This window comes from Budorcas taxicolor, chromosome 11, assembly GCF_023091745.1.
Source record: "Budorcas taxicolor isolate Tak-1 chromosome 11, Takin1.1, whole genome shotgun sequence".
In the NCBI taxonomy this organism is placed as follows: Eukaryota; Metazoa; Chordata; class Mammalia; order Artiodactyla; family Bovidae; genus Budorcas; species Budorcas taxicolor.
In genome coordinates, this window is record NC_068920.1 from 142371968 (window position 1) to 142385041 (window position 13074).

Below are 13074 nucleotides of genomic sequence, written 5' to 3' on the forward strand. Positions count from 1 at the left end.
TCAGATGATTATTGACTTTGTTTTATGGAAGCTTACCCTGCCCCCGTACCTACTTCTCCTAACCATTTTCTCAGTGTAGTTGAAGAGGTATTTTTATCATTGTGATTATGTATATACTGTTTACACAGAGCTAGTTATGATTGCATTTCCTTTTTATGCATTTTTTTTCTTGGATTGAATAATTTCCTTGTCATTGTTTCCATTTATTTCCCTCACTCTTCTGACAGAAGTGTAAAACTCCTTTTCAAGGTCAAAAATACCTAGTAATCTTTCCTGTCTCTTTTCACACTCTCTCTTACTTCAGAGAAACGTCTTAGAATTGTCTTTTCTTTTCCTCTGATATGGCTTAATTCTTTACTCTGCTGTACATTGGTCATCTCTCCTCTGTTGTTATGTTGCATTTCTGGGGTTGTTATCTTCTCCTTTCTTTACTTATTCCCTCACTTTGATAGAACACAGTCTTGAATAGCTTCTTGTCAAATATCACATAGAGGCATTCTTATTTTAAGACTGTTCCTTGTCAGAAAAATATCATAGTTGCATCCTTACACTTGGAAGGCTTGGCTTGCATGGAAATCTGGGTTAATGATCCTTTTGCTTATGAGTTTTGGAGGCATCAATGTTGGGGAGAAGTCCAGGGCCATTGTATGGCTTTTTTTCTCCTCTTTTGGATCCTTCAGTACCTACCCTTCATCTCTAATGTTCTGAAATATCATAAGGATGTATTTTATCGTGAATCTAGGTTTATCATTATAGTGTGTTCCAACCTGGAGACTCATGTCCTTCAGCCTATTCTTTCTTATATTTTTTTCCTGTTATGTTTCTTTGATTAGTTTATTTGCATGCCCTTCTCTTTTTCTTTTTTGCACATTTTAAATTTACTGCCTTTTTTGTTATTTTTTCCCTACATTTTGATCTTTCATTATATGGTCTGGGAAATTTCTGCAATTTTATCTTCTAATCCTTGCTTTGAATTTTAAATTTTGTTTTGGCTTTCTTAAATTCCAAGAATTTTTCCTTATTCACTTTAAAACAAAATAATATCCTACTCTTTTTTTCAACAGATGCATAAACCCCCTTCTGTACGCCCTGGCTTACCCTTATCCCACCATGATCTTTGCTTTTTCATATTTTGTTTGTTTGCATCTCTGCTTTTACTGTGAGATCCTTTCTTCCATGTCTAATGATTCTTGACCATTAATTGATATTTAATAAGTAATAATTGCTATCTTATTGGATAATATCTGATTGCATGCCTTGTGACAAGCTGAAGGCTTTTCATTCTAGGGGTCCTTAGGAAATTGCCTTATTTTGTGAGCAGCTAGATTGTCAGTCTTGTTTTAGTTTTGATTTCTGGAGGGTAGGGTAATCTTACATTCTATCTATTGTGTTACAGAAATGTTGGGTGGTTCGTAGATCCTGATTGTTGATCTCTTTTCATTAAGAGTTGAAGTACTGACCCCAAGAAGGAATCAAGGCAAATAGCCTTGTTCCTAATAAAGCTAAATGGAGACTGTACTAGTGGTTAATACTTCCCTTCCTCAGTCCAGGTTTAGGGAATCTTCATATAGAAAGAACTGGAGAAGAAAATGACAATCCACTCCAGTGTTCTTGCCTGGAGAATCCCAGGGACGGGGGAGTCTGGTGGGCTTCTGTCTGTGGGGTTGCACAGAGTCAGACATGACTGAAACGACTTAGCAGCAGCAGCAGCATATAGAAAGAAAAGGTGTAATCACTGGGAGGACTCAGCATCTGTTTATTACTGAAAACTGTACTGATGGGACCACAGGCTCCTTCACATCTTTGGTGAAGAGAGCAGGTCTACCTCTGGGGACCATGGGGGTTTAGTAGGCAGCACAGGGCTGGTAATGTGGATTGTCTTAACAATTTTTTAGCAAAATATTATTCAGTTAAGTTCAGTTGCTCAGTCATGTCCAACTCTTTGCGACCCCATGAATTGCAGCATGCCAGGCCTCCCTGTCCATCACCAGCTCCTGGAGTTCACTCAGACTTAGGTCCATCGAGTCAGTGATGTCATCCAGCCATCTCATCCTCTGTCATCCCCTTCTCCTCCTGCTCCCAATCCCTCCCAGCATCAGAGTTTTTTCCAATGAGTCAACTCTTCGCATGAGGTGGCCAAAGTATTGGAGTTTCAGCTTTAGCATCATTCCTTCCAAAGAAATCCCAGGGCTGATCTCCTTCAGAATGGACTGGTTGGATCTCCTTGCAGTCCAAGGGACTCTCAAGAGTCTTCTCCAACACCACAGTTCAAAAGCATCAATTCTTCGGCGCTCAGCCTTCTTCACTGTCCAACTCTCACATCCGTACATGACTACTGGAAAAGCCATAGCCTTGACTAGATGGACCTTTGTTGGCAAAGTAATATCTCTGCTTTTGAATATACTATCTAGGTTGGTCATTTTCCTTCCAGGGAGTAAGCGTCTTTTAATTTCATGGCTGCAGTCACCATCATATTACTCAGACATAAAAAGGAACACACTTGAGTCAGTTCTGATGAGGTGGATGAACCTAGAACCTATTATACAGAATGGAGTGAGTCAAAAAGAGAAAGATAAATATCGTATTCTAACACATATTTGGAATCTAGAAAAATGGTTCTGAAGAATTTATTTACAGGGCAGCAGTGGAGAAACATGGAGAATAGACTTATGGACATGGGGAGAGGGGAGGAGAGGGTGAAATGTATGGAAAGAGTAATATGGAAACTTACATTGCCATATGTAAAATAGATAGCCAAGGGGAATTTGCTGTATGGCTCAGGAAACTCAAGCAGAAGCTCAGGGGCTGTGTATCAACCTAGATGGGTGGGATGGGGAGGGAGATGGGAGGGAGGTTCCAAAGGGAGGGGATTGATGTATACCTATGGCTGATTCATGTTGAGGTTTGACAGACTACAACAAAGTTCTGTAAAGTAATTATCCTTCAATTAAAAAAAAAAAGAATCCACCCACAATGTGGGAGACCTGGGTTTGATCCCTGGGTTGTGAAGATTCCCTGGAGAAGGGAAAGGCTACCCACTCCAGTATTCTGGCCTTGAGAATTTTATGGACTGTATAGTCCAGGGGTTCACAATGAGTTGAACACAACTGAACAACTTTCAGTTTCACTATAATGAAGGGATGAGTGTATTTGTTTTCAGAGAGTGTAGGCTAAGAAATGCCGTGTGTGTGTGTGTGTGTGTGTGTGTGTGTGTGTGTGTGTGTGTGTGTGTCCAGAAGCTTTTTTCCAACTTCAGATTAATGGTTTCTGATCTAACAGACTTTAAAAAGTTTTTTTGGTAAACAGGCACAAAAAGCATGATACTCTTCTGTTGTTCCATTTATTTCTTAATGATTGTGTTTCATTATTGTAATTTTCTAAATAATTTCAATTATAAATTAGTCTAGCATTAAAGTATAGGCCTTCAGAATATTTACTCTGGTTCTTCTTGCTCCTAGTTCCAAGTTTGTTAGTTTACATTCTCTTAGTGATTAGTTGTTTATTTTCAGTGATTAAATGGTTTTGTTTACCAAATGGTTAACCATATATTTATTCACTATTTAGGATATTAGATTCTTGTGTGTCTTACCTAGACTGCACATTCCACCTGACTGAAAAAATTCTTTAGTCATTATGTTCTTGAATGTCATTCACAAAGGAAGAACATTGAATTCTGAAAATCAATGACAAACATTTATTGTAGAGCTACAAAATGATAATTTAAGAATATTGTTTCTGAATGAGTGTTAATTGAAGACAAATGATCTTTTGTTTTTGAAGGACTTTAAGTGGAATATACCCTAATTTATCACTCCAGTCCAAGGCTGAAAACTCAGTTTAAAAAGATAGTATAATCTTTGTAAATTGCATGAAATAATTGCCGCATAGATTTAGACCAGGACAAATTGACAGATTTAAAAATAGTGAGGCTTTGGTGTTCAAGGTAGGTCACTTTTAATTTTCCAAGGCCAGATGAGATTTTTATTTGGTTTTCTTATCAGATCATAAGATCTTGCTGGAATTCAGCCAGATCATTGGTTGGAAGGCATCAGAGTGTACCGGGTACAGTTGTTCTCAGTTGAGAGCTGTCCCTACAAGGTTGGGACACAGAGTTGCAGCGGGTGGCTGGGGGCTTTATAGTGGTTGCTTAAGTTTTCTGCCGTATTCCTTTCACTTGCATGTGTGTTGTACTGAAGGAAGTCCATCCTGCCAGCCGTGTTTTTATTAATTTATGATCTTTTTCATGGTGATGTTGCTCCTAGTCTGCTTTCATGGTGATGTTGCTCCTAGTCTGCCATCTGATTTTTTCCTGAGAGAGAGTTTGCTTGTTATCTCAACTCCCTGGTAGGAGTTATCTATATGATGACTATGTACTTCTCCTTCACTTTAAAATATTATGGTGGAGTCAGTGTGAATGATGAGATGTAATAGACCCTTGAGTATATAGAATCCTAATGGGCATGTCCTGTGAGTCACAGGTGGTGTAGACAGGACCAGGACAAAGCCACTGTGCAGGGCCTTGGCTCCCAATCTATTTTATTGTTAAAAAAAACCCATAAATAAATAAATGATAGCTTTATTCTGTATCGCTTCTTTAAAGAAAGGCTACAGTTGATTTATAATTCTTTTTTGCTTTTCATCAGAACTGAACTAAAAATCTTTAGGAAAATAGTTACCCATGTCTCACTAATCTTTAATAGAAAATACGTTCTGTTCTAGTATTTTTTATCTTAATCTCTTTTGAGTTATGAAAGATGCTGAATGAGTGTAGGAGATGAGACTGACATTTTTACTTGGACAGTATGACACACTTTTATGTATTAATGTCCAAGGGAAACATCAGTTTTTTGTTTGTTTGTTTTTAAACTTGAGTTTGGTATTTTAGGTAAAAAGCTACTCCTAAAACCTAATTTAAATTCTTTTTTCTTTATCCTTCAGTCAAAAAACAGAGGTTACCACAGCGCTTCATGACATGGTGGACCAACTGGAGCACATTCTCAGGTGAGAAAACTGAGTCTGGTTCTATGCTGATTAAAGACATCTGTCCAAGAAATGTTACATTAAATATGCCCAGTGGTCATTTCTACTTTGGTCTCATATTTGTTTGATTCTCCTAGGAGTGAATGAATCTCATACTAGCTTATCTCAGCAGAATGCTACAGTAGTGGAAACCTGAACTTTGAAGACTAGTAGAAGTGTGTTCACATCTAGGTGTTGTCACTTAGCAGCTGTGTGACCTTTGAGCCTATGGTTTTCTTAGCTATAATACCTATAATATCTAACTAATGAGATATGAAATTAATATTATATTAAGGGCTCCCCTTGTGGCTAGGGCGGTAAAGACCCCACCTGCAATGCGGGAGACCTGGGTTCGATCCCTGGGTTGGGAAGATCTCCTGGAGAAGAGAAAGGCTACCCACTCCAGTATTCTGGCCTGGAGAGTTCCAGTCCCTGGGGTTGCAGAGAGTGGGACATGACTTAGTGACTTTCACTTTCACTTTAAGCTTTTAAAGTACCTCACACTTAGTGGGTAAATAAGAAATATTAGTTCCTTCAGCAGTTGCTACTTGTACCAGCAAACAGTGTTTATTTTGCCCCTTAGTTTCCTTTTTTTGGGGTATACTACATTTGATTGAATATTTGGATTATACTAGTAACTAGCAATATTCTTTACTGTGAAAATGAAATATTAAGCTCTTTTGGAGACTGAAAATCTCCAAGTTGCTATTCAGAAAGTGTAATATTGTTTACTAGTGTTCATTTTTATGTTTATATATAATGTGCTTGTATGTAAGTTTTAAATATTTACATAAAATTAAACTTTAGGAGTAATAAACTTTGCTCTTCCAATATACAATTGTGGAAATTATAAATAATAACATCACTTGATAATGTAAGTGTAAGTATTTGGAATCTACTAATTTGATGTCTCTCTCCTCCCCACAGCCTCTCTGAAAAATTGAGCATAGTTTGAACAAAACTTAATTTGTTAAGTCAATATAGATTCATTCCTTACAAATCTACATGGTTTCCTTTATTTCCCTAATGAAGTGGGAAGGAGCTTTCCCAAAGAGATACAGTATAATAAACAATGTACTTCATAAAAAGTTATTACTGCATGATAAACATTATTTATTTCACCACATGTTCCTGGATGTAACCATGAATTGTGTTCATAGTCAAATTATGCTCTCAGTACCTCAGGCAAACAGTAGCACCCTGTAGGCTTCTGGATGATTCAGAAGTCTTTCACTGTTCACCTTAATTTACTAACCTCTTAAAAGGAAAGCTTTTCATTCTTGTTCTGGTTTTGCCTCATAGCCATTAATAGCTGATAAATGTTTAGTGTGTATAATGTCAGGTGACATGACCCATTAAACTTACCTTTATGCAGAGTTACTGAATGTTATCTGACCTTTAATTCATAATGTGAGATTTGGTGAGAACAAGGTGTGTATACAGTGCTGATGATTATGGAATAAGATATCCTAAGAAGATCCATATAAGAACAGGAATCTTATTTATTTGTTTATAGAATGGATTCCTGAGGAAGATTGAGCCTTGTGGTGTTTCTGTGGTTTTCCAACTCTAAAATCCTTTGCTTATTGCTTTTCTAGCAGCCTTGCCTATAACAAAATACTAGGGTTGTTAAGAGTTAAAGCTGGGTATTGCAATGATAGATTTGGCTTATTTTGCTGACTTAATGCTTTTAGAGTACAGCAAAATTGTGAAAAAGATTTTGAGATAAGGATATGCCAGGGTTTTAAAAAAATGTTAACTTATCCCAAGAATATTGTAATAAAAGTCAGTAGGGGAAATAAAATTTGGTATATAGTTATTAGGTTTTCTTTGGCTAAGAATTAATGTAATGTGTAAAATTGGGTCATTCCCTGTGCTACTTTTTTATTTTTTTTTAAGTACTTAAACCTAAGTGCTACTTGTATGTTCAACGTTCTTAGAGCTGTTTTGTTTGGTAGCAAAGCATATTTAAAAGTTCTTTTTAACTTACAGTGTGTCAGAGATTTTGGAGAAACATGGACTTGAGAAGCCAATTTCCTATGTTAAAAATACTCAGTCTAGCTCAGAAGAGGCACGCAAGCTGATGGTTAGGCTGACTAGGCACACCGGTCGAAAGTGAGTAATAAACACAATTAATTGATAATTGTGCATGATTAGAAACAAGTACTGCGTTTTTGTTTTTGTTTTTTTCTTTTTCTGACTTCATTGGGTTATAATTGACCAATAATAAATTGCACATATAAAGTATAGAAACTGATAAGTTTTGATCCACGTGTGAAGAAAGCTGAGCGCCAAAGAATTGATGCCTTTGAACTGTGGTGTTGGAGTAGACTCTTGAGAGTCCCTTGGACTGCAAGGAGATCCAACCAGTCAATCCTATAGGAGATCAGTCCTGAATATTCATTGGAAGGACTGATGCTGAGGCTGAAACTCCAATACTTTGGCCACGTCATGCGAAGAGTTGACTCACTGGAAAAGACCCTGATGCTGGGAGGGATTGGGGGCAAGAGGAGAAGGGGACGACAGAGGATCAGATGGCTGGATGGCATCACCGACTCGATGCACATGAGTTTGGTTGGACTCCGGGAGTTGGTGATGGACAGGGAGGCCTGGCGTGCTGCGATTGATGGGGTCACAAAGAGTTGGACACAACTGAGCAACTGAACTGAACTTAGCTGATGTACCTGTGAAACCTTCACCTCATCAAAATAATGTACCTAACCATCACCCCTGAAGGCTTTCTTTTGCTCATTTATAATCCCATTCCTTCTCCTGCTTCTCCCCATCACACCCCCATTCCTTGCCCAGGCTATCGCTGATCTATTTTCTGTCTCTGTATCTTATTTTGCATTTCCTAGAATTTGATGTAAATGGAGTCAGAGCAGTATGCTTTTTGTCTGGCTTCTTTCAGTCAGCATAATTATTTTGTGATTCATCCATGTTGTATTATGGATCCATAGTTTATTCCATTTTATTGGCTGACTACTATTCCACTGGTGAATTTACTGCACGTTGTGGATGTTTTCTACTTGTTGATGGACATTTGGTTTATTTTGAGTTTTAGCTTGTACAAATATAGCTGCTATGAATACTCGTGCACAAGTCTATGTATGGACATGTGCTTTAATTTCCTTTGGATAAATCCATGAGAGTTGAATGGCAGGATCATATCAATAGATGGATGATTAACTTTTGGAAAAACCGTCTTCCAAAGCATTTGTAATTTTTTTTTTTTTTTTTTAATCAGCCTTTTAGGAGAAGTCCATCCTTGTCAATATTGGTATGGTCAGTCTTTTTAAGTTTATTTTAATAGGTATTAATATGTTGTGGTATCTAATTTTTGTTTAAATTGCTTTATCCAAAGAGTAATAACATTGAGCATCTATTTATGTGATTATTTGCCATCATTGTATCTTCTTAGATCATTTTAAAACTGAGCTTTTGTTTCTTTACTGATTTTGAGTTTTCTTATATACTCGGGATACGAGTTCTTTTTTATATATATGCTTTTGCAGAGATTTTCTCCTATCTGTCTTATCTTTTCATTTTCATACCTGTCTTTTGAAGTGCAGATTTTATACATTTTGATAACATCCTGTTTATCAGCTTGTTCTTTGTTGATTGTGGTTTTGATATCATGTTATGAAACGTTTGCCACAAAGATTTCCTCCTGCCATTTGTAGTAAAATTTTTAGTTTTTCCTTTTGCAGTCAGATTCATGGCCCATTTTGAGAGTTCATTTTTGTTTATCATTCACGATATAAAATTTTTTTTAATACCTAAATATTCCAGCATCATTTGTTGAAAAGACTATCCTTTCTGTACTGAATTGCTTTTGCATCTTTGTTGACTATCAGTCATCCATGTAATGGGGGCCTATTTTGGAATTCTTTATTTTGATCCATTAATCTATTTATTTGTCTATCTTCTAATAATAATAACCATACTATGTTAATTGTTATAGATCTGTAGTAAGTCTGAAAATTATTGTAAATTTATAGGAAGGCTTAAAACTTTCTCCTCATCTCTTTTTGGACAGTTTATTATAGTTATTGATTCATGTGCCTTATATTTCCCTTGAAATCATCAGCTTATCCTGGGGGAGTGTTACAGTCACTGTACATGTAATTTGGAATCTTATGTATCACTGGCCATCTCTCAGTTTTTAAATGAGTAGTTTAGAAGATTCTGATAATTTAAGTCTTAAGATTTCTTCACAGCTGTAAACAGTTGGTCAGGATTTCCCACCATGTTGGCTCTACTCTGGAACCCACTCTTCAATAAGAAAGCATCGGTGCTGCTGCTGGATTACCTGCTGTCTGTCCATTGCATCTCTCAAGTGCTTTTGAAATCTTTGAAGTTAGTTTCTACTTATGGCATTCTACTTACTGAGAATGTGTAAGAGAGCAGGGCCTCTTTCTTCAAGGTAGTCAACTTGAAATGAGTCTTAATTATGTCACGTATGCTACCACGGCTTGACGTTTAACAACTATAGAATTTTCTTACGCATATTCTAAATGGTGGCAGTTTTCACTGACTGTGTCACCAATGAGGTTTTACCATCTTGAATGCTGTAGTATTTTCTCTCTGGAAAATAACACATGCCTTCATTCCAAAGTGGTAACTCATACGTCATGTTTGTATTCAGGCATCTCTGTCAATTTTCAAACCTCTTGTTATAGTGCCTCCAAGTTCTACTCTTGGTTCTTATTTACTGCGTGCATTCTGAAAAGACCATGGGAAATAATGTCTTATAATTTGTTTTAATTAGAACCTGTACTTACAACTAGCCATGTGTGAGCAAGCATCAATACCATCTGTCCTGTGTTGCTGGTTTCCAGAAGAACAGCTGGGCGTGAGAATTTGAATTCTACTAGACAGTGCCCAGGTCTGGTTTTACGAAGCTTGTGCAAGATGGACACTCAATTTTTCAAACATTTTGCTACTTTTTTTGCCTGCAAGCCAAATGTGAAAGAGCCCTTATTTTTTGAAGTCCACCCAAAGAGTTCACATACCAATGTCTAGCTAAAGGAAGCACTTCAGGGATTATCCTTTAAGACTTGCGACTATGTCAGCTTGTTTTATGTATTTGTACGCTGAAAAAGAATGTGTTCTCTTAAGCTTTATTGCATATGGGATAGAAATAATTGTTCATTTTGTGCAGCAAATATAAATTTTTTTTTTAATATTTTGTTTTTAATCCATAAGAGAGAAAACAATGCATGGAAAAGAAACATTCAGTTGGGTTGACAAACACAAAACAAAACCTACCCTTTCAAGCAATGAGATTCATGAGTATATTGAACTTCAGCACTAGAAAATAAACATAAATGGTGATTACAAACTCATAGATATTCAACAGAGATGAACTTTGAAGAGAGGTGGAGAGAATTACAGCACATCCGCCCTCCTACCAGGCAATATTCATGATGGTATAAGTGACGACAGAAAAATGAACAGTGTATTTGTAACTTTCCCATTCATTCATTCATTCACATTTGTTGAATGCTCTGTTGTACCAGAAAAATGTGAGGCGTGTCTTTTCATACATTCTACTTTAAGTTAATCCTCATAATATTCAAAAAAGGATCTGAAGTTCAAAGAAATTAGTAAGTTTTTTCAATTCCATACAGGCAGTTGAGCCTGTTTTTACAGTTAGGAAAAACCTTGCTTCAGTTGTCTGTTTTATCCACATTAATCTCTTCCATTACTTATCATTGTCTGAGATGGACTTTAAGTTAGAAAACTGAAATTCAGGAGTATTAAATACTCACAGTCACAGAGCTAGTATGTGAGTCCCTGGGGCATTGTTAACAAAACCTTTTCTGCTACTGTAGAAGAATCTGAGCCATCAAATATCTAACTCTGTGACTCTGGAAGCTAAGATGACATGGTATTTGAACAACTACATTGTGTAGGCCTCACTGCCCGAGCCCCGATTGGGAAATTGCTTCTGAGCAGAGGAAACTGTCGATAAACTGGGGAATCTGATAGGGACTTGCTATTTTGAATTTTCCCATGTGTGGTCACTGGCTTATATTTGAGGGGACCCTGAACACTGTGGCAATGGAATTGTTGAAATAGATACCAACTTGTGTGGGGAATGAAGCATCTTCGTAAGCCAGATAGGAACTGCAGCTGCCTTACAGGGCTCTGTCTTGTCCCACCTGGGCTGGCACCTGGGTGGAAGGAACCCCTGCAACACTGTCCCAGACTCCCTGGACTCTGCCAAGATTCCCACTGAGAGGAAACCCTGAGGCTGCCCTGCTGACCAGCAGTGCTTCCCTCCTTAAGACTCAAGCCACGTGTGGCCTCCGTAGCCTTCTCCATCTGTACGTGTGGTTGAAGTTAAGGACATCCCCTGCTGGCAATTGCAAAGTGATGAGGGTGGAATTTTGAAATGCATTCTCCTGTCTCCAAGTGCTTTTTCTGCTGTATTGCAGCTGCTTTATCTTAGGCCATGTGTTTTATTTCACCATAGAAACTCACAGCTTGTATACCTTTGCCGTAGTCAGAGAATGCTATTCCAGTGTTGTGTCTAGGCCGCCTGTGGCCGAGGTCGCTCTGCCAGCATCTCTGATGTTGTGTCACTGCCCACCTTTTCCATCTGTCTTTAATCCAAGCTTTTTTCCCTGGAAATTCAAATGAAATATACTTCTGTTGATCATCCAAGAGCTGTGTGGCATAGAGAATGGTGGTACCAATTTTTTTACTTTTGGTCAACTGACAGCCGCAATTTTCTTTTTTCTTTCTCTCTTCCCAGGCAGCCTCCTGTCAGTGAGTCTCACTGGAGAGTGTTGCTGCAGGACATGTTAACTGTGCAGCAGAATGTTTACACATGTCTAGATTCTGACGCTTGCTATGAGGTAACTTGACAGATTTTAGTGTTTCCTTTTAATTTTTAAATTTCGGTTGTTAGATTTTGTTGGTTGAACTCAAAGATGATGACCAGAAGCTTCACTCCAAGTAATAGGACTGAATTATTGACAAATAGCTGGTAACTGAGTAGTGCATTAGAGTTTGAGCACTTTCATATCTTCTTAGTTCATCGCCACACATTTGTTTAGGGGGTTAATTCTCATCTGGAAAACTCCGAATTGTACATCAAGTACAGTTGTACGCCAAGTACAAGCCTCTCTTCCATAGTTTTGGTGGTCACCAAAAATGACTTCATCATAGTCGGACTTCCCTTGTAGCTCAGATGGTAAGGAATCTGCCTGCAGTGCAGGAGACCCGGGTTCGATCCCTGGGTCAGGAAGATCCCCTGGAGAAGGAAATGGCAACCCACTCCAATATCCCTGTCTGGAAAATCCCATGGACAGAGGAGCCTGGTGGGCTGTAGTCCATGGGGTTGCAAAGAGTTGGGCACGACTGGAGATCAGTCCTGGGTGTTCATTGACTAATCATGTCCTCTAAGATGCCTTCCTTTGTCCTTTGATGTAGCTCATCTCTTTTGTAGCCTTGCTTTCAAATGTAGTGACTTGCGTGTTTCTATGTGTGTTTCTTCCTCTTGGTCATTAGCCTATAGGCAGGCATTATTAGATCATGTTCATCTTCAGCTCCCCTAGTGCATATTCTAGTATTTGGCGTACAAAGGGTACTTAAAGATGGCTAGTTGTCTAGGATTGTAACCTGGGAGGATTTAATCCTTATTTTGGAAGGTATGTGTATTATCACCAAATTCCTCAGGCTTTGCATGGAAAAATGATCCAGCTAACCCATTTTTAATGAGATACAGTTCCCATTTGAATTTTCCCATAAAATAAGCCAGATCCAAATTGTGTAGGATATTTCTCCTGTTGCTCTGCTCTGACAATCACGAAGCATAACCTGTTGATAAAATGAGAGTTATAAAATAGGTCTGTGTTTTATGAAATTGGCTGTATTTTAATTCAGGGTGGTTTTAACAAAAGAGCACTGTTGAGAAATGAACATAGGCTGTTGAGAAATGAATAGTTTTTTGTATTTGAACTTCAGATTTTTATCTGCTTGGTGGGTGTAAAGTTTATATTGATGATTACAGTCTCTGACCATGCACAACTGCCAGTAACTTCC

At 37.8% G+C, this 13074-nt stretch overlaps 1 protein-coding gene across 1 annotated transcript in view; it reads left to right on the forward strand.

The window, feature by feature from the left end:
• Positions 1-13074, forward strand: part of NBAS (NBAS subunit of NRZ tethering complex) — a 336306-nt gene that overhangs the window by 152072 nt on the left and 171160 nt on the right. Inside the window, exons 27-29 of the mRNA XM_052647567.1 lie at positions 4939-5001; positions 7012-7134; positions 11783-11885. Coding sequence (XP_052503527.1) covers positions 4939-5001; positions 7012-7134; positions 11783-11885 — 289 coding nt within the window. The remainder of the gene's footprint in view (positions 1-4938; positions 5002-7011; positions 7135-11782; positions 11886-13074) is intronic.